Source organism: Magallana gigas, chromosome 8 (assembly GCF_963853765.1).
Source record: "Magallana gigas chromosome 8, xbMagGiga1.1, whole genome shotgun sequence".
In the NCBI taxonomy this organism is placed as follows: Eukaryota; Metazoa; Mollusca; class Bivalvia; order Ostreida; family Ostreidae; genus Magallana; species Magallana gigas.
The window spans coordinates 2,693,684-2,721,452 of NC_088860.1; the positions used below are offsets into that span (position 1 = coordinate 2,693,684).

Below are 27,769 nucleotides of genomic sequence, written 5' to 3' on the forward strand. Positions count from 1 at the left end.
ATTTTTCTCTTTCTTTATACAAAGCTCTTCTTAAAACGGAGATTCACATATATGTAGTCTAAAAATGGCCAAGACCTTCCAGCCACCTTTGTGTTGCTGTAGATTCGCATACGTATAGTCTAAAAATAGCCAAGACCACCCAGCCCTGTTTTTGATGCTGTTTCTCAGGAGAACTCTTCAATCTCTTACTGGCTTACACCACACTCATACTGAAGTCAGTTTTGTTCAATGAATTTATTATGACTTGTGAGGTGCTTACACATGTTAACGATAGCAGACCAGTCTTGCTGTATGTAGTTACCTTATACATCGGAACACAATAATATTAACATTCAACAGTCACAAGAGCATTGTACAAGTAACAATAAATTAACACAATCCTGTCCCACTCCATCAGAAGTTAACAGTAATCAATGGAATCCACTGGTCACAGAAAGTAAATGACAAAATATGGCATTGCTTGTTTGAAAAAGTCACATGATGGTCATGTGATGGACCCAGGTCACATGGTGAAGTCTCGGGTGAAGTCGTACTCTATTGTTGGAATCACTGCCTGTACAAACTTCAGAAAAATCATCAGATAGCTGTATAAAGTCAAGGCAGAAATTGGCTAAATGTATGCTCCAGGTTTTGTCTCCCAAAATTGTTCTTCGTTTAAATATGATTGTTAATGCTTTTGCCGAAAATCTTTTAACTATACAATAATTATATAGACCAAGGACTTTTTAATTAGATAAATATATATGGCAATCAAATTAAACAGCAATATTATTGATGATAAATCATGTAATTAAATAGGAACAACTTTTTCTTCCTACAATAAAAATTGCACAATCAAAACCCTTAATATTAATGACAACATTGAGCTTACATTCTTCTAAGACCCCAGTCCTTTTACAGAGCTAAGGATACAAGGTACGTATTAAATCTCCCATTCTCTACCCATCATAACCCCCTCCCCCAACCCATCACCATCAGTTAGTTAGGGATACATATGAATCCCCCCTCCCCAAGATCGCCACCTCTCTACCAATTACATACTCTCCCTCCCAGCCCAGGTCAATCATCTCCATCCCTTCACTAGCTTAGGATACATATGAACCCCAAATTCTTCACTCTCTACCACCATCACAGGAACCTCAAAATCACCTCCCCCCCTCCCTCCCCCCCCCCCCTATGAAGCTAAGGATACACATGAACCCCAAGATCTCCTCCTCCCTCTGCAACCATCTGTATAATCTTCTTCATCACATCAGCATGTCTACAAAAATCAAAGCACTGCAATGCTCACATGAATTCAAGCAACATACAAGTATCAGTGATCTTGATCAACATGCCTGATGTTTACCATACTCTGTTTTTTAAGGTAAAAAAAAATTCCTCGTCCTAAAACTGTGATTATCTTTTTCAATTGTCCACATCTTTGTATTTTACTTGAAATCATTGTTGATGTGAACTGAAATTCATCCTAATTTTGTGTTGACCCCACTGACCTGCAGGGGTGGACCGATGCCAAAGGGGGCCCAGGGAGGTGAGGGTGGGCCTCCATGGTGACAGTTTTCTTGGCGTGGTCTTGACTAAAGTCTTCATACATCTGTTCTACAGTGAGGGGTTTACGGTTCTGGAATAATGAAAATAGAAACAATAAAACCAAGAATTAACTGTTGACAAAGTAGTTAACATGAAGAGCTTTCTTGTCTTGAAATGGCTGGAATATTCCCACATTGATACTATACGGTACATGAAATGGTCACTCAATCAACCCAAAAAATGCTAAACCTAGGGCCCACCTCATCGTATCCAAACAGCCAGAGGCGCGGTGTCTGGTAGTACTTGTCGTATGTGATGTTGAGATCATAGGTCCGTGTTTGTAGAATCCCACTCTCTGTGGCCGCACTCTCTGAATCTTGTCGACCAAGGGTGGAGGGGTCTAAGGCAGCCTAAAAATACAGGAGTCAGAACTCTTCAGTCAATTAGCTAAATAAACGTCAGTTAGCATTGTTAGTTACATTGAGTCAAAAAACATAACTCTTATTTAAAATGCCTATATAAAATGTTATTATTATCTCCCCCTTAAGGAAGCTCTTTTGTTAAAAAATGATTGATTTTTATTGGATTAAATAAAGCACATGTCCTATCAAATATAATTTATAAAAGGTCCAGTTTACATATTGTGAATACATCTTAGTGCATGTGTTGCCAAACTTGGCATGTACATGCAAGCACACGCAAGCGCTCAAGCATTTGATTGATTTGAACCTGTAACTGACCTCAGGGTAGTAAGAATGGCTAACCATCCTTAACCTAAAAAAATAGACATCCCGGAGAGTATAAAAAAAGTTTTGCACTGAATTCATAACTGTTAAAACTACACATTACACATTACAGCATAGTTAAATTAAATCAGAACTGCGTACATCATCTTCCTCATCTAACATTCCACTCTGTTCAAACGCTTCCATGTCCATCGCTTCCTCATCATCATCGTCATCATCATCATCATCGTCACCTGATCTCTTCACTTCCTCAGATGATGATTTCCTGTCCTTGCCCTGGAAATATTCAGTGAACAAGGGTTTTTTATGCTTTATATTTAAATGTTTCTGAACTAGAGGAACAAATTAAATGATGCTTTAACAATGATATAATGACCAAATCCTTTTTTTTTTTGTTGCAAGCTTCAAAACATCTATAAATAATATTAATTTGATCAATTTTCCATGTTGGTATAATTTTGGGGTTTTTTTTTAAAGGAGACTTTTGTACAATACAAGTCTGCACTCTTTGTAGTTCACGTGACTTATGAGAGTTTTACACAGACTGACCTTGCCATCCAAGGTCATTTCCTGTACAGCGTCCTGTAGTGATGTTGTACCAGGATCTGTCAAAGGAAAAACTCCACTAAGTTTCATCAACATGTCTACGTACAAAACTTTGTAAAGCAGTGTTTCTGTATCTACTTCACTAAGTTTCATCAACATGTCTACGTACAAAACTTTGTAAAGCAGTGTTTCTGTATCTACTTCACTAAGTTTCATCAACATGTCTACGTACAAAACTTTGTAAAGCAGTGTTTCTGTATCTACTTCACTAAGTTTCATCAACATGTCTACGTACAAAACTTTGTAAAGCAGTGTTTCTGTATCTACTTCACTAAGTTTCATCAACATGTCTACGTACAAAACTTTGTAAAGCAGTGTTTCTGTATCTACTTCACTAAGTTTCATCAACATGTCTACATACAAAACTTTGTAAAGCAGTGTTTCTGTATCTACTTCACTAAGTTTCATCAACATGTCTATGTACAAAACTTTGTAAAGCAGTATTTCTGTATCTACCTCAATCATTGATTAACAAACTTTATTTGCTCAATCTTATATTCTTCAATTTTTTCTGAAAATACATGTTTATTTTAAACTGAACTTTATTAATTCTACAATGATTGACAAACAAGTTCTACAACTTATATTTAGATCTCTTTTTGGCATGGATGTTAGCGTGAGAAGGTCATTAATGTGTGAGGATGTACAATAACCTGAAAACAAAACTATGTGTCCAAGCAACTTCAAAACCCTTTCACTTAAAACCACAGCAGATCACTCGGATCAAACTCTGGGCACCAAGGTGAAAAGTAAGTGAATTGTCCACAATTGAACACTTACCTGGGAAATGATGCGTATCTACCCATCCCCCATCTTCATCGTCTGCCTCTATCACTTTTTCTTGTTCCTCTTTATGACTGTCCACTTGTTTAACTCGTTTGTAACATGGCACTAAAATTTGAATGGTTCAAAATTTATATTAGAAGAAATGGCCAAGCACACCAAGGAACAACAGGCAAAGGCACGAAAAGAACAGAAACAGTGTATCAAGCATATTGGTACATTTACTGGTACATGTAGTTTCAAGCTGTCACAACACATTATACATGTAGTACTCATAATGGTACCTTCAATATGCTATTTTCTCACTATAGAAATCAGGCCTACGCTTCATAGAGTTATTACACTTCTTGCAGTTAAGTTATCATGCTTACACTCAATAAAAGTAATCATGATTACACTGTGTAGAAAAATCATGGTTACACTTCTTAGTAAAAAATTCTGTTCACATTTGATAAATCTTAGCTGATGGTCATTGAAGTAAATACTGGTATGCTTAACTTCATTTTGGAATCATGCTTACATTCTCTAGAACAATGCTTGCCTTACACCCACTAGAACAATGCTTACACCCACTAGAACAATGCTTACACCCACTAGAACAATGCTTACAACCACAAGAACAATGCTTGTCTTACACCCACTTGAACAATGCTTACATCCTCTAGAACAATGCTTGCCTTACACCCACTAGAACAATGCTTACATCCTCTAGAACAATGCTTGCCTTACACCCACTAGAACAATGCTTACACCCACTAGAACAATGCTTACACCCACTAGAACAATGCTCACACCCACTAGAACAATGCTTACACCCACTAGAACAATGCTTACAACCACTAGGACAATGCTTACACTCACTAGAACAATGCTTACACCCACTAGAACAATGCTCACACCCACTAGAACAATGCTTAAACCCACAAGAACAATGCTCACACCCACTAGAACAATGCTTACACCGACTAGAACAATGCTTACACCCACTAGAACAATGCTCACACCCACTAGAACAATGCTTACACCCACTAGAACAATGCTTACATCCTCTAGAACAATGCTTACACCCACTAGAACAATGCTCACACCCACTAGAACAATGCTTACACCCACTAGAACAATACTTACACCCACTAGAACAATGCTTAAACCCACTAGAACAATGCTTACACCCACTAGAACAATGCTCACACCCACTAGAACAATGCTTACACCCACTAGAACAATGCTTACACCCACTAGAACAATGCTTACACCCACTAGAACAATGCTTGCCTTACACCCACTAGAACAATGCTTACACCCACTAGAACAATGCTTACACCCACTAAAACAATACTTACACCCACTAGAACAATGCTTAAACCCACTAGAACAATGCTTACACCCACTACAACAATGCTTACACCCACTAGAACAATGCTTACACCCACTACAACAATGCTTACACCCACTAGAACAATGCTTACACCCACTAGAACAATGCTTACACCCACTACAACAATGCTCACACCCACTAGAACAATGCTTACACCCACTACAACAATGCTTACACCCACTACAACAATGCTTACACCCACTAGAACAATGCTCACACCCACTAGAACAATGCTTACACCCACTACAACAATGCTTACACCCACTAGAACAATGCTTACACCCAATACAACAATGCTTGCCTTACACCCACTGGAACAATGCTTACACCCACTAAAACAATGCTTACACCCACTACAACAATGCTTACACCCACTAGAACAATGCTTACACCCACTAGAACAATGCTCACACCCACTAGAACAATGCTTACACCCACTACAACAATGCTTACACCCACTAGAACAATGCTCACACCCACTAGAACAATGCTTACACCCACTACAACAATGCTTACACCCACTAGAACAATGCTTACACCCACTAGAACAATGCTTACACCCACTAGAACAATGCTTACACCCACTACAACAATGCTCACACCCACTAGAACAATGCTTACACCCACAACAACAATGCTTAAACCCACTAGAACAATGCTTACACCCACTAGAACAATGCTCACACCCACTAGAACAATGCTTACACCCACTACAACAATGCTTACACCCACTAGAACAATGCTTACACCCACTTGAACAATGCTTACACCCACTAGAACAATGCTCACACCCACTAGAACAATGCTTACACCCACTAGAACAATGCTTACACCCACTTGAACAATGCTTACACCCACTAGAACAATGCTCACACCCACTAGAACAATGCTTACACCCACTACAACAATGCTTACACCCACTAGAACAATGCTTACATCTCTAGAACAATGCTCACACCCACTACAACAATGCTTACACCCACTAGAACAATGCTTACACCCACTTGAACAATGCTTACACCCACTAGAACAATGCTCACACCCACTAGAACAATGCTTACACCCACTACAACAATGCTTACACCCACTGGAACAATGCTTACACCCACTAAAACAATGCTTACACCCACTAGAACAATGCTCACACCCACTAGAACAATGCTTACACCCACTACAACAATGCTTACACCCACTAGAACAATGCTTACACCCACTAGAACAATGCTCACACCCACTAGAACAATGCTTGCCTTACACCCACTAGAACAATGCTTACACCCACTAGAACAATGCTTACACCCACTAGAACAATACTTACACCCACTAGAACAATGCTTAAACCCACTACAACAATGCTTACACCCACTAGAACAATGCTTACATCCTCTAGAACAATGCTCACACCCACTAGAACAATGCTTACACCCACTAGAACAATGCTTACACCCACTTGAACAATGCTTACACCCACTAGAACAATGCTCACACCCACTAGAACAATGCTTACACCCACTACAACAATGCTTACACCCACTGGAACAATGCTTACACCCACTAAAACAATGCTTACACCCACTAGAACAATGCTCACACCCACTAGAACAATGCTTACACCCACTACAACAATGCTTACACCCACTAGAACAATGCTTGCCTTACACCCACTAGAACAATGCTTGCCTTACACCCACTAGAACAATGCTTACACCCACTAGAACAATGCTTACACCCACTAGAACAATACTTACACCCACTAGAACAATGCTTAAACCCACTAGAACAATGCTTACACCCACTAGAACAATGCTCACACCCACTAGAACAATGCTTACACCCACTACAACAATGCTTACACCCATTTGAACAATGCTCAAACCCGCTAGAACAATGCTTACACCCACTACAACAATGCTTACACCCACTAGAACAATGCTTACACCCACTTGAACAATGCTCAAACCCACTAGAATAATGCTCACACCCATTATAGTTTGTTCCAAGATATTTATGCAGCACATCTGGACAATTTCTATTAGAGATACACACACCTGTGAAAGAAGTGTAATTGTAATCAATGGAAGGAAAATTATCCATGATCTTCATTGATGCAATTATCATTTTTAACTCAAAAAAATTCACAGGAGCGCTGACAAATTTCTTACAGAGATTTATAATGGGAGATGTTGACAACTTTTCTCAATTTGGAAGTCACTCGGAATACCTTGCACAATTTTTTAACGTTATTATCCAGGTACTTTCATCTCGCTTGCAATGAAAAATCCCTAGACTTTTCACTTAATAATGTATTCAAATCCGACAAGCAAGAGGGGGCATTCCAAAGAGGAAATCTTGGGATTTTTTCATACTACTGAATAAACATCATTTGAAGCCTAAGGTATTTATAAATATCGAATAATTAAAGAAAATGTGCTGCATAAATATCTGCGGACAGAGTAAAAAATCATGCTTACACCCACTAAAATCATGCTCCCTGTTGTGATCATGATCAGGCTTAATGTTCCTACACTGAATGATCAATCAAGTTAAAAATCTAATGATCAGGTTTACCATTCCTAGTAATGAGGTATTGCTTCTCCTTGGGGAGGTAGGGCTTCACTTTGGACTCGTCACCGGTCGACCATTGCCAGGTGGGACAGTGGTGTACCAGGTGGTCCCCTGCTGCCACAAACTGAAAGTAGGTCACCAAAGTCAATTACAACCAATCAAAAGTACTTGCCATTATAATTCCCATGAACATGATGAATTTAAGATACTCTTCTCAAAATGCTGCCTTGTTTTACACATTGTGAGGCAGATTTATGAAGAAAGAAACTGTGGTATTTAACACAGACCATAAACTGGTATTTACAAATAATCCAGTAAAAACGAAATCTGAATTTCATGAGCATTTTTGAACAAAGTAGATCATGTCAAGATTAAAACCTCAACTCTTCGAAATGTATTTTCTAGATTTACCTCTTCTGGGGTTATTACTCCGGTCTCCTTGAATTTGGATTCCTAAAAAATAGTTTTCATATCCCAATCAATAAAGTCAGGGTTAAAAAAATTTGTTCACTAGTTAATTGAGCCTTTAAAGTAGAGCTTTTTCTAGCTGATTAAAAAAAAATTTATAGTCTTACTGAATCATAATAATGCACATATTTCTATAGAGTAACTGGAGATTAACTAGCCTATATATTTTTTAATTTCCGAAAAATATTTTGTCGTGAACCTCTTGGATGTTAGTGTAGGAAAGATGGGGTATTTGCGTAATACGAAAGACATAGCTAGTTATTTATGTCTCTAGTAATACCACTTCATTGTCATTAAATAATCATAGAGATGCGTTTGTGTTTGAGTCATTCATTTACAATGTTTGTAAAGTACTGAAAGAGTGTATAATGGTTTGAGACACGGACCAGTTTGAGTGACACAAGAGCTGTCATCATCGGATCACGAGACTACGCGTCAACTTGTCAAACGCTTCTATCAGCAGCAGGTGCCATTAACGTACTATTTGTGGAACAATACCTACTTTCAATACAGGTGTGAATTTCTCAGCGACGTTAAGGGCTGTTCCTTTTACAGCATTGATCACATTCTGCATTTTTCAACAATAATATAAACACTCCACACGGAACCTCCTACTAAACCGGAAAACATACAGCATTTGAAACTTCGCGACAGAAGAGTTCCTTACCTGAAAAAAGCGGTGCGGATCAAATTAAACACTGTTGAAAAAGTATCTTTGATTTAAAAAAGTTGTAGTCGTATTCTTTACTCCATTCGTCTTTGCCTATAATCATTACAGATGGGTAGTTAAGAGTGTTCTAAATTTTTTGAGTGTATTCTGATTTTCAATTTTGATTTTTTAATTTTTATTTGGTTGATTATATTGTCTTTTTAAAAATAACGATGGGTTTTACTGCAAGTACCAAATTAAGTAGTCTTTTCGTTACTGAGAGAATGAAGAATTTATTTGGACTATAGGCTAAAATTTATGAAAGAAGCTTTTGCGAATCTTTGGCAATAGAAGCAAAAATGTTAAGGAATGGTTTTCTAAAGAATTAAATGAAAATGAAATGCATTGTTTGCAGATTTAATTCAATAGGGACCAAAAATGTAAAAATTTAGAAAGAGGTCTCCAGATGTAAAATTTTAAAAGTTGCTGTAAACACCTCAGTTTTGATTTCTATTAAACATAATCTATAAAATATGCCCAAATTGAGCAAGTAAAACGATTAAAAGAACTATCAGTTGTCAAAATTCATATACTTATAGTGTTGAAATACATACTTTTCTAATGAATGCCCTTTTTAGTTTAAGAGGAATTTTTCTTGTACTAAGAACAATATAACCTTACTGTGAGAAATATTTCTTTATTTCAGTTAAACCGGCGATAGCAATCCATGATATGGTCACTGATAATAATTAGATAGTAAGCAACTGTCTTTTACTAATTAACAATTTTTCATCGTCAATAAGTCCATTACCGATTAAAGTATGGACTCATTAGTACGAAATATCTGACGTTTTTCTGGCTTTTTTAACGATTTTGATATTTACTTGCCAGGAATTTTCCTGGCAAGTAAATATCAAAATCGTTAAAAAAGCCAGAAAAACGTCAGATATTTCGGACTAGGACTCATGGACAATAACAAATTGTTAATTAGTAATAGACACAACCGGTACCAATGATTGAAACCTAATTTTTGTTTTCATGGACCTGTTACAGCTTTTCCACCTCTGATTTCTACTGACTGAATCAAATATACATTGCAAAGAATCATGAGCGATTGTAATCCAAAAGCTGACATTAAAGGGGCATGGTCACGATTTTGGTAAAAAAAAAAAAATTCCGAGTTTGATATTTACAATGCTTCAGAAAGGCATTTTTGATAGGTTACCGTAATTTGAGTGTCATTTGTTGAGTTATAAGCAAGTTACAGAGCTTGGAATTCTTCGCTCTGTAAACAAAGCGTTTGTTTACATTTTGAACGTTGAAGTAAAAAATTTCGGTTTTATACCTAAAACGAATGTGTTAAACGTAAGAAACTGTTTATCTATGCTTAAAAAGAATAAAAAGATGGACAAATAAGATTGAATTTTTTTTTTAACTGGTATATTGAACCTATGTAAACAAAAAAAGGGCACGAGCCTTGTTTACATATTAAAGAATTGTGAGCCCTGTATCTTGCTTATAACACTTCGAATGACTCTCAAATTTAATTTGATCATTAGAAGTGCATTTCTAAAGCATTGTAAATAATAAAAACGTAAAAATAAAACTTGACCAAAATCGTGACCATGCCCCTTTAAGAAGGCGTGGAATTCTACACTTTTAATTGTTCTAGACTTCAGAAGGATTTTGCTTACAGTGTGTTCCATCATCAATACTGCATTCAGAAGATGAAAGTACCAGGCTGAACCTACATGTAGCAGCCACTAACAGCAGCCACTAAGCCCGTAGAAGCTAGCAGCCAATAAGGAAATTCATCAAAGTACTGAGAGTACTCGAATAGAAAATTATATTTTACTTAAAGCTGCTTGGTCCGATTTTATATCAAATTTTGTGCACGTTTTTAAACGATGGTTATGCTAAGTATATGTATAATAATAGACATTGCAGTGGTTTTCCCAGTCAATGAAGCAAATTTCAATGAAAAAAATTATGTGCAAAATTTGTTAACAAAACAAACGACATAAAAGGGTATCGCGTTATTTCGCGTCATGTTAAAATTCACCCCTGACGTCAAGACAGGTATGGTTGTATTATGGCTTTGACGTCGCTCTAAATAAAGGTCATACTGTTCAGGCAAATCACAAATTAACCTGTGTACGTTTTGTTTGCTAATATTTCTGAGGTTTGCTTTGTTTACAATCGATGCATAGCATGCGGGTTGCATAACTCCAATCATTTGGGGGACGAAACCAAACGGTTCCCTTTTCTAAACATCCCATGATGCATTTTGGTTTGTTTTTTCGTTTGCCCAAAAAGAAATTATTTTTATTTACTTTGAATATTTGTAGCGATTCTGCTGGTGTAAATAGGAGAAAGTCCATAACTGTCTAAGACAAATGGTTTGTATGAAAAATTATTTGATAGTGTAATAACAAAAAATCGGACCAAGCAGCTTTAATTATCGACATATTTAATCAATATCAAAATGATTAGTGCTCAATAATACGAGCATTGACAACTTCCGAAGCAGTAAACCTCGCATGGATAAGAGTTATTAATGCGTCTTTGTTGGATAGAAATGAAATACGTCTATACGGGTCATAGTTATGAAAATAATGTTATCCTAAGTGTAGTCTTATTGATACAAATAAAAAAACTATATGCATCGTATAAAGTGATATGCAAACGTATTTGATATAAAAGACATGATAAATTCAATAAATTAAAAGGCATAAAACGATACAAATAAAATAAAAACCCCAAGTCAATCCAGTATGGCAAGATAATTTGTTGACATCGAAGTTAAACATCTGCGTGTTTAAAAATTCATCCTTGGGCTTTTTCACTCCCTGGAAACAACATCAATCGAAAATTAAAAAGACATCGTTTTATTACGAATATGAGTCAACAGAACACCCAGCATTGTGATTTTATTCTCATAAAAAATTATCATACGTCGCAGTTAAAAACAGGTGCAATTGGGATTATTTTGTCTCAGCCATGTTTTGGTGTAATCTGGATGTTTAATTTATTTGTTTCACTATCCTTATAGTAGGTTTAGGGGGAATACTCAAGTTCCACCGGAGTCGGAAGCAAATTGAAAGTGTGTGTGGGGGGGGGGGGGGGGGGGGGGCTAGACTGATCCTCAGAAAACCTCATGAAAATCCTAATCCGTGGGGGGGGGGGGGGGGCTAGTATGCCTTTGACTGCAACTTCTCAATCTTTCAAACGTACATTACGGAACATCCTGCGGAAAAAAAGTGGGGGGGGGGGGGTGAACCCTCTATTCTGCTATGTGCCTACTGGTTAGGTCCAGCTTAGCAAAAAAAGACCTCGCCCCCCCCCCCGGTTCCGACGCCTATGAGTTCTCATAGCAGGCAGTGGCTCAACTTGTTGAATAATTATTTTATTGGATCGATGCCGGGGGCGGGAGTGTAGCGATAATAGAAAGATATATCACCGCAGAAGATTAATTGATATAATGCGCAAGTAATATACGATACAGACTAAGAACCACGCCGTGTTTATCCATTGAATCTCATAATTATTCAATATTTCGGTCAACACAAGATGGTCCTTGAGGAATCCTCATTATTTGACGTCACGAATAGGAAGCTGTATAAAAAGTATAAATAGCCACTAAACGATTACACACCATTGCTATTCTTAAACTCATGGTTATTCATACTTACTTGAATTTGACATATGGACTAAAATTTTCGAGAGAAATTATGTTTATTGATCGCAGTATGTATAGTTCTATTTATTGTAAATGCAAATAAGATATTTATTTCAATAATAATATTGAAATATGAATCCCAAACGAATATTGCAATTTTTGCCGCTAGGTGGTGTCCGTCAAATCGACTATCGACGTCACATGTGAGCTGACCGGTAGCAATAGAGGATGCTCATAGAGCCTCCGTCTAAAAAGTACTGTTTTGAGTACGGATTTCTATACAGATAGTTAAAACTGGCTCCTTGGCTCACCAAAGCTGTATTCTTGCAATAAACATGTATGTCAATTATATCAAATATATACTTTAAATCTCATTATCCCTTTTTTAGTCGCCCTTGGTTAAATAAATCCAAAGTCCTTGTCATTGTTCCTCTGTTGAATGACAGATATTTCATTGCAAGGCTAAGAAGTTGATTTGTAATTCAATGTCACCTTCAAAACAATACACACTAAGGATGGCGATAAAACCGTTGATCAATTCTTCATTTTTTTTTTGGATGAGTACTTTTAAAAAATGTTATCAGTAAGATTTATGTATTCTGCGTATTGTTCATATTTTCATTTTACAATCCAAATCCAGCCAACAATTTCCATTTTTGAACAAAATAAAAACAGAAAACAACAGAAATCGACAAAGCTACATTTAATGTTTTCTTATTTCTCTTGATAATATTTTTGTGGTTACTTCAGAAGCCATCCACTGAATGAAGACTCATACACTCCAGGGGAACTGATAATAGACCCCTTCAGTGTGTGCTTCGGATGTATCCTTATAAAGACGACGTCTCCTTTCTTGATGTTGACCACAATACAGCCGCTAGAGCTGTGGTCCTCTTTAGTTACCCGACTATCTGATCGCCTCCCGCCCTTTCTGGAGGAGTTCACCATTAGTTCCGATGTTATGTCACCCCAGAAGCCACTGTAGATATTCCAGTTGAAGACGTAGACCCCGCTGACTGGAGCCGTGAAGACCCCACTGTGTCGGTTGTAGGAACCTCCAACGTTAGTGATAACAGTGCGAAATATCAGCGTCTGGTGTACACATGGAGATCTCACTGAGTCACTAAGATAAGCATAAAATGCAATGGCATGGTCTGCAAAAAAGAAAAAAAATCCCCAAGAAAAATAGAAATTCACATATCATGAGAATGATGGAGTTTGACCAAACATTTTTTTTAACTATGTACGAAGCTGGACGACATCTTACCTGGATACGACCTGCTCCTGAGTTCTCGCTTTTGTTTTGACCCCAGAGTAATTGGTCCTTGACCCCTAACCGTGATGTTCTTGATGACGTAATCAGGTTCTGGTTTATTACTCTTTTCTTTACTCATTCCCGAAAAACGTCCGGAATATATGCTTTTCTCATCTGTCGTCAGTGTTTTGATTTCTAGGTCTGCAATGCTTTTGACCAGACTTTGAACGGTTTTCTCCAACTCTTTTTGTCGAGAGTAAGAGGTTTTCATCTTGTTTTCCAACGTTGAGATCTTGCTGCTAAGATACTGTTGGTCCAGTGTAGCTTTTAGTTGTAACTTGGTGATTTTTTCCTCTTGCTCGTGAATTTTTTTAAACATCTGTCGAAGGACAGGATCAGATGCACCAATTCCTTGACTCAAAGAAACAACTCCATTTACCAAAAAAAGACACAAGAAAAATTCAAAATAAGCCAGATTTCTCATGTTGTGTTTTCACAACTTCGATAAGGTAAACATATGGTAGAGCTCTCTTTCAATTTATCGATGCATTACTTATTTATTAACAGATTTATATGTTTAAGGTTTATAATACTGTATAATATAAAAAATGTGACATATGTGAAATAGATATCCATGTCAATTTAATTGATAGTGTTAACGCCAAATGTTGATTTCAGAATTTATATTTGTAGTAATCGCACAGCTGTCAGTGAAAAAAAAAGTCTAGTAAGTTCAAATTGTACGACTGATTTTTGAGGAGCTTTGGAGATTGTATTTGTATACAGACAATTAGAACATGACAATGCAGGAGCTGATAAAACTAAACACTAGAGAATCGTCGTCATACAATTTGTGAAAGATAAGTTTAAGATGAAGAAGTATTAAATTACAAATAATGTTGCGTCTTGATATAATATATTATGTAGATATCATATTCATATTCTATTTTGATATGTAAATATTTAGGTTCTATCTTCAGAGATTGTGGACTTAACATTCAACTTAGTAACCAATAAAATGTCTCCTTTAATAACAGTGGTACATAACAGCAATCAAGTTTACTATCCTCTCAATAAAAAATCACACACAACAGACTATTATTAAAACAAGAGGCCCATGGGCCACATCGCTCACCTGAGGAACAATAGGTATGATAAAGTCAGCTGAAGCGCCGCGATTTAAATAGCCAGTTTAGATACCAAAGTAAATGAACTAACGCAGAGTCTAGAATCGGTATATACGCTATGTGTATGGTCATGCCTCAATGCATTTGCTTTCCAAAATAGAGCTGCGTGGTCACGCGAATACGTATCGAACACTCGAGTATATCGATCCAGTACGATACACACCCGAGTACCGGAATAATATTTTCGAAGAATTGGGTGACCAGGCAAAGACATGGCATCATCAGCTAGTGCACAAGTAAGCAAATCACTTCAATGCACGCAACACTTTTGATAAAATCCATGTTCCTACAGTTATAATAATACGCAGGTGCCACGTTCTGACTCGTGCAGCCATGAAATCAAAACATCTTAGTCCATGAGACGTTTGCAGATTTCAAGCGTTTGTAGAATTCAGATCAGGGAGCAGTAATTATTTCTTCAAAATGAAAGTGGGAAATGAACAAAACAAACGGGCGGATCATATCTCCCCCATAAGGAATCGTTTTAGAGACTTTGAACTCTTTGGGGAAAATTTTACTAAAATACATAACGTAAACAATTTCCATATGACTGAAATCCCACCTCTTTATCACATCCCCCCCCCCCCCCACATAACAAAAATTAAAATATGCTGTGGTGCATGTGAATTGAAATTAATTTCAAAATATTCTTACAAAAACAAGAATTTACCTAGCTGAAATAATGGGCCTAAACGGTCATATTTTTGACTGCAATAAAATGGTGTATTGTCTCTACAATAATGACTGGGGGAGGCAAAGAGAGGACAAGAAGTATGATGAGAAATTACTTTTTTATACAATGAGTTTACTGATGCTGAAATCTTTATAGTTTTTGACAATAACAGGCCTAATATCTCTTCAAATAATCATAAAAACTTTACATGTAGTTATGTTTATGTGCAATATTTGATGAATGATTGATCCCAAATTTCTAATTATAGATTATAATATCTACCAATTCAAAACTCGAAGCACAAATATAAATACATATATTTCATTGAGACAAACACAATTACAATAATTGGCAAAGGCCCAATATATGCATATACAGAAGTATTGTTTTATTACACACCAGTATGAAAGATATATAAATATCACTCAAAATAAAAAAATCCTGAAACATTCAATATACAAATCTTTTTTGTAGAGATGCTGTCCTTGTGATAACAGAGGGAAGTGCAAAAGTTGTGCATGCAAGCGGAGACCGTGCAGTAATTGTAACAACACAAACTGCCAGTACAAGTCAACCCAAACTAGGCCTGTGAGCACAGTAAGTACATGTATATATGTAAATTTTAGGAGTGTTGGCCACCAATTGCTGATATTCACCCTCCCACCACGATGAGGTCCTCCTAGATAGAGAGGGAATAATATTTTGTTGTATTTTGTAGCAGCGACACCATCCATATGCGTCAAACAGCAGTCGTAATGTGATCCAGAATGAAGGAGTAAGCCGCAATCAACAGCTTTCTTTGGCGGCTGGCCCTGAAAATATCAATGACCAAGAGCTTAGTGTTTCGTTGATGGTATGAAATGTATTTCACTGATTTTTTTTCACAAAATGATACACAGAAAACAAATTTTTGATATTTTTTTTTACATCACAGTTTTTAATTTTTTTTTTTATAGAATGCTGTTGACAGTATGCCTGTTGACGAACTGCGGCAAAGAGTGAAAATCATGACAGCTGCCGAACCAGATTTTGTAAGACCTTTTCTAATGAGGCAGATGGAGGATAGTGGAAGGAATGAAAACTCTAATTCAAATGTGCAATGGTGTTCATGTGGGGTATGTCGAAGTTTTGATGATCCCCGCATGAACATCTGTTGTAGGCAATTTCCATGCATCACCTCAAAACCCGAATTCAGAAATTTGTGCTTGAGGCATGATGTATTGGAGGTTGCCAACATTTTGAATTGGAGTTTTCGGACCAACCAAGATCCTAGTTATCAACTGTCCACATTCAGAAACCAGGCCTACAGAAACTTTGTCCTGTGGCAACATGGGCGACTGGGAGCTGGAAGGCGAATACCAGTTCCTGCCTGTGTTTGTGTTGCCGTGAGAAGACGTTTTCCTGAGGCAAGCGGACAATACAGGGGTTACCATTCTGCTAATTCTGATGACTCTGAATAAATATTGAATGAATTCATTTATTCTCACCTGTCTTTTTTCTGCTCTGCATCTTGGCTAAAAGGATTCGTGATCCCGGATTTGTTTCCCCAGAAAGATTCTTGGCAATTGAATCCAAAGACATGGATTTTCTACTCTTTCTGAACTTGGTTTCAGAAACACCATATGTTGCTCTCATGCAAGCAGCCATCAGTTCTGAAAAATTATTCCGGTACCTGGTGATAAGTATTTCAAAAATTGAATGTAAATTTGTACAGTATACAGTGTACTTGGATATATAAAGTAAATGAATGTACATGACTCTGCATATGATGTACCTCAAGATACAATGTATAAGTAATTCACATAAATATTGTAGTTATGAAAATCACATAGAGATGACCCATGCCCTATGATTTACAATAGATGAATGTTCTAATGTGAAAGAATTTCTAATGACATGCAATCAAAAATTTAAAAGCTATGAGAAAATCTGACTAATTATGGTGTGTCTAAAATAAATAAATGGTATTTTGATTGACAGCTCTACATAAGTATTTCCATTAAAGTGATTTAACATTTAAACAAATACAGATTCTAATTAAATCATTTTTTTTCGGCTTCACAAATGTTTTACGTTTCTAACCTGGAATATATTTAAAATCTTTTGGTGCTTTCTCCTCATATGCAACCCACTGTTTGGTCCTCCTGGATACCTGGCCTTTAGCATACACTTCTCCATCCTGTCCAACCAATGGCATCCTTCCAAGGTGGTTGTTGTGGTCCATGACAGCCAGCATGTTCCTAATATGATAGGCGTCATAACCATAGGATTTCTGTTTTGGACAGTAATGAAGGAGTGTATGGCTAAAAAAGTTTTCCACAGCCCAGGTTTGTCGACAGTTGGTGTAAAATTTCATGCTTCCACACCAATCTCTGTTTGTTACCAACATCCTAGAAAAAGGATTAATACATTTCAGTCAGATCATATAAACACAATGAATTAAATGCATAAACCTTTACAGCATAGAATAAGAAGCAAAGTATTGTAGACTTATCGGTACATGAAAATGGACTGATTCAATATGCACATAATTTTTTTAATTTTGAATGTTGAAAAAAGAAATGAACTAACCGTAGATTCTTGAAAACCACCGTGTCTCTCTGGAGCCAATTGCTGCATTCGGTCTCGTGTTCCTCAGAATGTCGACAACTAGAGTGATTAAATCATAACTAAGTACCCATATCTTTTATCAATGTGTCCAATCTTTTACTACATAAAATGGTGTCAGAAATAAGAATTAATAGTTTGTTGCTTATGAAAGAAGAAGAAACCAATCAGAACGAACCTAAAAGAAAGTAAACCCACACTTAACCCTGAGTTTACTTTTGGGGTTTACTCTGGGTGCACTTGGAGTTTACAAGAGCAGACCCACAGTTAACCCTGAATAAACCCAAAATAAACCCCGAGTGGTCACAGAGAGTTAACCCTGATAAGAAATAGACCCCAGAAAGCAGACGCTATGTGTGTATTTAGAATATACAAGGGCCAAGGGGTGGGGCTTACAGACAGTAAGATAAGTAAGAGATAAGACAGATCTGCTTCACAAATAAGCGGGTAAATTGGACCCCAAAAGCAATACCAGAGTAAACCCAGAGTGGACCAAAAGTAAACCCAGATCGGACACAAATATTTAAAAAGCAAACCCCCATGTAAACCAAAAGTAAACCCGGGGTTTAGTTGAGGTTTACTCTGGGGTTAGGTTGGGTCTGATCGGTACAGTATATGATATAATTATGTAGATAAAAATTCTAAATTATATTTACCGTCCACCTGCCCACACATGTTTATTGTTGATATGGTACAGGATTCCCATCCACCTCTTCAACAGACGCTCGACACTGCCTTTACAAGTACTGCAGCACCACCAAAAATGATTCACAATAGGCCGTATCCATTGCAACAGTCCTCTGCATCCTGGTGTCTTGGCAATATCAGAAAGAGATGTTGTGAGCTTTTTGGCCTTATGCCAAATGTCCAAGCTGTGCTGCAGGTGCTTGTAAGGGTCTGATTCTACAATCAATTTTATTTATAGAAATAGGGAGTACTAAAAATATAATACACAATTGTTAATTCTTATCTCATTTCATTATTGGTCCTAGAATCATGCAATACAGTTTCACATCACCCTCGGGGCTAAAATGAAAATTATAGTGTCATATTGTTTAATAGGGTGTATAAGAGATAGTGAGTAAATGTCAAAACATTTCAAATCATTAAAAAGACTTATGCACGCTATTCAAATATCAAGGAAACTAAATGTTGAGTAGCAGTCATTTTTTGGATTTTATGATTGCATACATACATGTACATTATTTTATGATTTAACATTACTAGTATTTGCTGATGTTCCTAATGTTTCCCTGAATATGTCAATAGAATTTTCAAGAAAATGATGCAATATGACACTGTAGCAACAGCTAGGCATTATAAAGTAACTGTAGTTGCATGTATAATTGAGTAAGACAGATAATGTATTTGCAATTCTGTTCATAAAATCAACCTTTTGTCACACAGATGTATACTTACTCATCAAAGAAATTATGTTTCTGCTAGCATCAGATATGATTTCCCATATAACAAGAGGAGAGGCAGTGAGTAGATGTTGTAGTCCTCTGTCAATGAGAAGCCTTTCCATCTTGGAACTGTGCCTGTCAACTTCCCTGGAATCGCCTACTTCCATGTGTATTATGGCCTTGGTGTTAGAATCCATAAATACTGCAGTTGATCTACTTGCACAAAATCCTGAAAGCATAATAATGGAAACATCTGTTTGGGATTTAAAATTCTATCATTTGGAATTTATTGGGAAATACCTGATCAAAAATTATTAAACACAGTTTCTAAAAAAAGTAAAAATGTACAACAGGCAGATATTAGTTTGGCACTTCATCCTAAGTTGTTGTAAATGTTAGTAATTTATAATTTTAAATATTTACCAGGTGAGTCAAATCGTACATCTACAGCCACACTAAGTGGTAAACCTCCCAACTTCTTGTACACCTCTGAAATGTGCTTATGGAACTTCTCCTCTATTGCAGTCTGTAAAAAGCATGTAAAAAAGGATTTCTTTGTTTTTCTGTTTAGATGTATCATTTTATTCTTTTAACTTCAAGATCAATACTAAATTTATTATATCGGTAGATAATATTTACCCTATACTGAAGTTGCATCTTGTAAAATTGGCGGGAAGATCCAACAACAAGGTTTATAAATTTTGCACCTAAGGCAAATTTTTCCCAAGAAGCACCTAAAAAATATTCACAAAGAACTGTAAAAAAAAACCGGTATTATTATCCATAACGTAATCAAGGATACCCTGACAGACACTGTGCATATTCTTTATTCCTTATTGACAAAAGAAGCCATGTGACTCATAGGTACATGCATATTAACAGTAGAATGGCAGAGGATTCAACATGGTATATATATCATATGGGCTAACAGTGTACAATATCATTGATTTATAATATATATGTAAATAAACATGACAGATATCATAAGGAATTAACCATATTCTCTCTCAGCTTCAAAGCTTTTAATAAATATTGACAAAGTTTCTGAATAGATTTGAAGTTATCATGAGTTCACAACTGTATATAATGGCCTGTCTGATTTATGCATCTGCAAATATGGTAATAAACACACCCATTAGGCAATTAGAAATTGTAATGGTAAAAAATGGTTATTAGATCCTATTTCATAATAAGTTTTCTAACACAAATCTCATATGAAATCAATGTCAAAATTTAAAGCACAATCAAGAACATATACATATTAATATTAATTAGCTCCCTACCTGTAAGAAGCACCATGAGTTGGAGTAAAATACTAATGAAGCTTCTGCCTCCATAAAATGGTGTGGAAATCCATTTTCCTGGATGGCCATTCTAAAAATTAATATACATAAGGATAAACATGTACATGTGGTGTCTGAACATAAATAATTAGACATTTATTCATAGAGTAAAAAATTTAATCATCAAAACCTCCAAACCATGAAAAATACGAAGACTATCAAGTCATAAAAAACTTTTAGAAACTTTTGTATACCACAACTATATTTAATTGTGCATTAATTGATACATTTTGTATCAATTCAAACAAAATCAAATAAATGTATGACAATTCAGTTAATGTAATCAACAAATATTAGAATTTTATCAATAAGGAGTATTATGTAATCTTACACAGCAAAGGAATTTGTACTTCACTCCTGCTGGTATCTTTTCTCCTTCAACAACTGTTGACAGGTCTATGGACTCCCCACACTGCTCGCATGTTGTCCTCTTGATAAGACTCAAGAGAGCACCCTCACCGACAACAAATCTCCTCTCTCTCAGAAGAGAGTATTCATCTTCATAGTTTTCTCTAGAAATACATGTATTGATACAGTTTTATATAATCACATGTAACTTATGATATTTTTAGAAAAAAAACATGTACTATTACACAACTTACTGAATCATGTTATAATGGGTTCATTTATGGTAATTTTAGCATACATTGTAGCAAACTAAATATTATATATGTAAACAAATATCAAGTACATATGAATGCTAAGTCCAAGTTATTATATCTTCTATTTTTGTATATTGATACATAGTTTATACCGTGTCTCATTCCACATTTCATTTCCATCTTCATACTCCTCCTCATGCTCCTCTTCCAATGATTCTTCATCACCAAATATCTCTCTTATCAATTCATTGACTTCATCATCCTCCTAGGGGGAATATACATATAACATAACAGCATCTCCTAATAGCCTGTTGCTCAGAGACTAATTTTCAAAGATCTTATATTGGTTAACTATATTATCAAAATTTGATAAATTTCATTGAGCCAACTAAAAACCTAATTAGGCATTATGAGATTTGTACATGTATTACGATTTATTTTTGTTTGAATAAAGAGGGTATATTCCCTATGAGAGAGGAACAGACACATTCATATATCAGAAGCATCATCACGCACAAAGTAAATCACATGTAAATTTGCCTTTTTGTACTATTAAATTTGTAAATTCGAAAAGATTTCAATACTATAAAAGTAAGATGGAAATATCATGACAGACGAGACCAGGACTAGAACCTGGGACCCTGAATCTACTGGTCATGTGATCTACCAATTGAGCTTTCTAGTGTGTGCAACGGTAGTAGTCTAACCAGAGATATAAATAACATTCATGTTATTTATGTCTCTGGTCTAAATATCACACTCTGCAAAAACGCATCATAATTAAAAAATATATAAATATTCAATTCTGTTATTCACATGCTGTATAAATACATTGTTAAATGGCTTTTGGCACTAACCATCTTCATTTAAATTTAATAATATATACCTCTGAGCTATAATTACATGTATCTTCATCTATCTCCATATTCTCCACAAGTTGGTCTTCCATGTTCAAAAGATGAGAAACCTGCAAAAAATTTATAAATCGGGTATATGATGTCCAGATAAAAGTCATTATAAATATACTGGCATAGGCTAATAACAATTTCTCACCAGTGCATTGTAACACAACTATTACTCATAAAATAACGTGCTGGAGTGAACCTATACAACCTAAATACAAACAAAAACTAACTGTACATGTAACCATGTGGTATAAGATCAGTCTGATCCCCTTCTCCTACATGCGACTATACATGTATAGGTGAAGGACTGATCCAAGGCCAGTATATAGTTTTAAAAAGTATGCTTCGAGATCGTAAAAATAATATAGAATTAGTAAACATAGCTTAATCAAAGCTCACGTTGTAAGTAACAGCATTCATTTAAAATGAAATGCATAGTCAAGACGGCAATGAATGCACTGTGCAAAACATGACAGATATCATATAACTTATAAGCAACATTACAAATTACATGTGAATCACAGTGAATCGCGTAAATTGAGGTGGGATAACATACATCTTATATATTATTTCAAAAGCAAATAATAAGAAAAGATGTTATTTTATTGATTGCGCATTGGATTTCACGCTAATAATACATAAAACAATTATGTGTAACTTATCTTTTTGCGTTTGGGACTTCAAAGAAATTTCCCTGTTTATAAATTACTTCTCCCCTAATCGAACTTTCGGTTTCAGAATACCGGTCTTGCGCAGTGTTCACTTTATAGCAGTTCGAGCACGAATAATGGCTGCATGACGAGTTAGTTTTTATAAACTAATAAACATGTGGAAATTGTTTAGGAATAGTGTCGGAAACACTTCTTACTTACTTTGTATCGTATTCGGGTGCTGCAACTATACTCGCTATCTTCTGTATCGCCAGGAATCCACTCAATGTACTTTCTTCTATAATTCGTCTATACCTGTGAACGTACGTGACCGTGTTCGAAAGAAAGAGAAATGGCCAGTGTATCTCTTTATATACACTATGTCTGCACGAAATTCATGTTATTTTGTGGATAAGAGTGGTACTTGTTTATTTTTTTTTGCTATTCAGTTCGGAATTCCCGTTTCTTTACTTTTGACACGTACTCCCCGAGATGTTTACATCTCGACCACACTCGCCTAAAATCAGTCACGCATAGCGAACCTTTAGAGTAACCCCCGATTTTAGGACTCTAAGCGGTATTGAATGTTCTAACTGGCTATTTAAATCGCGGCGCTTCAGCTTTAATGGAGTCATAATACAAACAATCTGGACAATGTACAATAATACATGTAGATCCTGTATAAATAAAATCCATTTTCCCCCCTTGGAACTCGGATAGCCCTGATTGCTGCCAATATTTACAAGAGCAGACTTTAATCACCGCTCCTGCACATATATAGGGACTCAAAGTTACGCAGGCAGGGATGACCGCACACCTACGCAACTCACAGGTACCAACGTTAACGCAAGCAGAGATAACGCAAGCAGGGATGACCGCTAGAAAGGCCAGAACACCAGAAGGGATGACCATACACTAGTGCTCCGCCGCAACCACCACCAAGACAAGCAGGTATGACCGCACACTTGTATTAATGCTATACAGAGCAGGAAGGACTGCACACTCTGTATCGTAGGTTAGAAAAACACGAAGATTAGATAGAGCAGGGATGTCCACACCCTCAATCTCTCCGTAACTGTTCAAGTTTAACCCCAAACAGTTGCTCGTCACAATGCAATATACACTGCCCCTATATATGTGCCGGCCTAAAATAATTCATAGTATCTAAAAATTGGAAATCAAAAATAAACAAACTAATCCAGCCTAACCCAAAACTACTTATGCAGAACAACTTATATACATTGAATATTTATTATTGTATAAAATAATCATCACAATAATTGGTTAACAGTGGATGCATTAATTAAAATAATCAAGAATCAATAAATCAAGGGCAATAACTCAAAACAGTAATACAAAAAGATTCTAATGAAAAAATAGCTGCCTGCTTCAATTTTATAGTCATATCACATGTTGAGTATTGCAGTTCTCAAAAAGATCCTTTACAATTGTTTATATATGGGATATTTAGCTACATCAAACTCTGAACCTTCTTGTGAGGCCGAAGAATTGTCCTGGAGCCAAAGTCTTAACAATTATAAAGAATCATCTTGCTGATTAGTTTCTGAGAAGAAGATTTTTAAAGATTTACTCTATATATATTCCTATGTAAAAATTTAACACCCCCCCCCCCTATGTGGCCTCACCCTACCCCCAAGGGTCATGATTTTCACAACTCTAAATCTACTTTACCTGAGGATACTTCCCACAAGTTTCAGCTTTCCTGGCTGATTAATTTCTGAGAAGAAGATTTTTAAATATTTACTCTATATATTCCTATGTAAAACTTCGACCCCCCCCCCCCCATTGTGCCCCACCCTACCCCCAGGGATCATGATTTTCACAACTTTGAATCTACACTACCTGAGGATGCTTCCACACAAGTTTCAGCTTTCCTGACTGATTAATTTCTGAGAAGAAGATTTTTAAAGATTTACTCTATATATTCCTATGTAAAATTTTAACACCCCCCCCCCCCAATTTGGCCTCACCCTACCCCCAGGGATCATGATTTTCACAACTATGAATCTACACTACCTGAGGATGCTTCCACACAAGTTTCAGCTTTCCTGGCTGATTAGTTTCTGAGAAGAAGATTTTTAAAGATTTACTCTATATATTCCTATGGTAAACTTCGACCCCCCATTGTGGCCCCAACCTACCCCCGGGGGTCATGAATTTCACAACTTTGAATCTACACTACCTGAGGATGCTTCCACACAAATTTCAGCTTTCCTGGCTGATTAGTTTCTGAGAAGAAGATTTTTAAAGATTTACTCTATATATTCCTATGGTAAACTTCGACCCCCCATTGTGGCCCCACCCTACCCCCGGGGGTCATGATTTACACAACTTTGAATCTACACTACCTGAGGATGCTTCCACACAAGTTTCAGCTTTCCTGGCTGTTTAGTTTCTGAGAAGAAGATTTTTAAAGATTTACTCTATATATTCCTATGTAAAACTTCGACCCCCATTGTGGCCCAACCCTACCCCCGGGGATCATGATTTTCACAACTTTGAATCTACACTACCTGAGGATGCTTCCACACAAGTTTCAGCTTTCCTGGCTGTTTAGTTTCTGAGAAGAAGATTTTTAAAGATTTACTCTATATATTCCTATGTAAAACTTCGACCCCCCCATTGTGGCCCCACCCTACCCCCGGGGGTCATGAATTTCACAACTTTAAATCTACACTACCTGAGGATGCTTCCACACAAGTTTCAGCTTTCCTGGCTTTCTGGTTCTTGAGAAGAAGATTTTTGAAAATTTCTCGAAATTTTTCATTAATTTCTAATTATCTCCCCTTGAAAACGGGTGTGGCCCTTAATTTTCACTTTGAATCCCCTTTGCCTAAGGATGATTTGTGCCAAGTTTGGTTGAAATTGGCCTAGTAGTTCTTGAGAAGATGTTGAAAATGTGAAAAGTTTACGGACAGACGGACGGACAGACGGACGGACAGACGGACATACGGACAGACGGACGCCAGACAAAATGTGATCAGAATAGCTCACTTGAGCTTTCAGCTCAGGTGAGCTAAAAACTAAAAGAAAAACCTCAAAAACCTTCATAAACAATTTCTACCATTTTTTTCCCCTGGAAGTATGATTTTCCTGGGGTAATAGGTCTTCATATCTCCCTCCCTCACGATCATGCAATAAATGTATAAAATGCTTTAATGGTTCATATGGGTACTTCATAAAGGTATTATATTATATGATTGTTTAATGCCTAGCCCTCTGACTGCTGATATTTCTAGAAAAATATCCCCCAAAAAACAACGTTATATTCACCTGCACGTGTCTTAGGTGGTCAATATGACTTTTGGATTTGTCCTACATTTGACTAAAAATAGAGTAGGAATTTCAAACATTTTACGATTGGTGGTCGTTATTTTGTCGTCCAAAGAAATATCGCATTTCTCAATGTGTACGGCAATGATTTTAAACTGAAAGATGAGATTTTCTTTTCAGTTTGATATGTCTGTATCAATTCGTCGCTGAATCATAAGATAAAACAATTATTGCTGTTTTTCTCTCAATACGGCTGTGTGAATACTTCACTTTTTAAGTATTGGCCCCTAAAACAGCAATAATTATATAATGTAGCTATCAGTTCAGAAAAAGGGTACATAGCCAACTGATGACTATTCTTAAGATCAATTAGGCCACTTCGTATTTTACCAATCCCCATATTCTGATCTATTAAAGAACAAAATAAACAATTGTGACCGAGTAAATAATAAAGACACGGTTCTGTGTTCAGGATGTTTTATATGTACAAAAAGGTGATTCTGTAAATAAATATAAACACATATAAATATATATACAATTTATACACAATAATTCGTTACGGTTTAAATAAAGCTTTAAACTTTATTATAATCTTAGTTTACTTTATGTAGATACTAAGAAAAGTTATGTTATATAAATTAATACAATAAATACCTTGTGCGAGGTGTTGGTGTACAAAATCGCCGGACCCACAGTGAAACAAAATCAAAAGTAACCGGGATTTATAATAATAGAAATGATCTGATTCGATAATACTAGCCAATGGGAACAACGGCCAATAGAAAAGTAAAGAAAGTGTTCACCAACTCAATCCACCTGCGCACAAGAACAAGCGTAACTTGTTAAATAATTAGATATTGTAAATTTTAAATCTGCCCACATACTCCCCTGCTTTGAATTTTATCGTCTCGATAAAAATCAAAATTCAAACACACACTAATCAACATAATATCATATATAAATCAAATGTTCAATATACGTATCACATTCACAGTCTATGATTCTTAATCCCACATACTCTTCTGTTTATCGCGTAATCGCAAACTCCGACGAAGAGATAAGGATGGCTTAACGTCACGTGCATGGCAATTGTCACTGCTTATATATTTCGGCGGTACGCGTTTGATATCACGTCTATTAAGGGTACGCTGCTGTCCAGTGTCTGAAACAACTGTATACACACTGTCTTTGGCTGTTTGAACATGGTATCTTGTTGTACTCCAAAGGTCTTGAAGTTTGTGTCTTCCTGTAAAACCTCTGTTTCTTATGAAAACTTCGTCACCCACACCAATCGGATGATCCACCATTTTTGCGTCGAAGCGATCTTTCCTCTGTGATGCATTTTTTTCCAGGTTTCTTTTAGCATGCTGGAATAATTCACTAGCATTATTTCTGTGCTCTTGAATGAATTCATCGTAATTCACATCACTATCCGAGACAGAA

At 36.3% G+C, this 27,769-nt stretch overlaps 3 protein-coding genes and 1 long non-coding RNA gene across 6 annotated transcripts; 1 reads left to right on the plus strand and 3 right to left on the minus strand.

Moving 5' to 3' along the window:
- Nucleotides 1-214: 214 nt before the first annotated feature.
- Nucleotides 215-8,735, minus strand: LOC105326250 (ubiquitin-like-conjugating enzyme ATG3). Its single transcript, XM_011426154.4, has 10 exons — nucleotides 8,579-8,735; nucleotides 8,020-8,061; nucleotides 7,612-7,732; nucleotides 3,663-3,773; nucleotides 2,826-2,881; nucleotides 2,418-2,552; nucleotides 1,791-1,940; nucleotides 1,494-1,621; nucleotides 1,193-1,261; nucleotides 215-584 (listed from the first exon to the last, which is right to left on the minus strand). The coding sequence occupies exons 1-10, from the start codon at nucleotides 8,648-8,650 to the stop codon at nucleotides 503-505; spliced, it is 966 nt and encodes a 321-aa protein (XP_011424456.2). The 5' UTR covers nucleotides 8,651-8,735; the 3' UTR covers nucleotides 215-502.
- Nucleotides 8,736-13,089: 4,354 nt separating this feature from the next.
- Nucleotides 13,090-14,208, minus strand: LOC105341283 (uncharacterized). The gene is made up of 2 exons (XM_011447716.4): nucleotides 13,672-14,208; nucleotides 13,090-13,558 (listed from the first exon to the last, which is right to left on the minus strand). The coding sequence occupies exons 1-2, from the start codon at nucleotides 14,141-14,143 to the stop codon at nucleotides 13,146-13,148; spliced, it is 885 nt and encodes a 294-aa protein (XP_011446018.3). The 5' UTR covers nucleotides 14,144-14,208; the 3' UTR covers nucleotides 13,090-13,145.
- A 1,611-nt stretch (nucleotides 14,209-15,819) lies between these two features.
- LOC117693008 (uncharacterized) lies at nucleotides 15,820-24,110 on the minus strand. Of its 3 annotated transcripts, XM_066068784.1 has the most exons (13): nucleotides 23,255-24,110; nucleotides 22,364-22,444; nucleotides 21,630-21,742; nucleotides 21,207-21,387; nucleotides 20,816-20,906; nucleotides 20,172-20,266; nucleotides 19,956-20,058; nucleotides 19,546-19,761; nucleotides 18,783-19,029; nucleotides 18,091-18,168; nucleotides 17,602-17,909; nucleotides 17,007-17,171; nucleotides 15,820-16,331 (listed from the first exon to the last, which is right to left on the minus strand). In XM_066068784.1, exons 2-13 carry the CDS (start codon nucleotides 22,424-22,426, stop codon nucleotides 16,306-16,308), a joined length of 1,686 nt encoding a protein of 561 aa, XP_065924856.1. In that variant the 5' UTR covers nucleotides 22,427-22,444; nucleotides 23,255-24,110; the 3' UTR covers nucleotides 15,820-16,305. The 3 variants fall into 3 exon arrangements, with proteins under 3 accessions (XP_065924856.1, XP_065924855.1, XP_065924857.1); XM_066068783.1 differs by lacking the exon at nucleotides 23,255-24,110 and having other exon boundaries at nucleotides 22,364-23,132; XM_066068785.1 differs by lacking the exons at nucleotides 18,091-18,168; nucleotides 23,255-24,110 and having other exon boundaries at nucleotides 22,364-23,135.
- Nucleotides 16,238-16,995, plus strand: LOC136270606 (uncharacterized). Its single transcript, XR_010708472.1, has 2 exons — nucleotides 16,238-16,372; nucleotides 16,476-16,995. It is a non-coding gene; the product is annotated as an uncharacterized lncRNA (long non-coding RNA).
- Nucleotides 24,111-27,769: the final 3,659 nt, after the last annotated feature.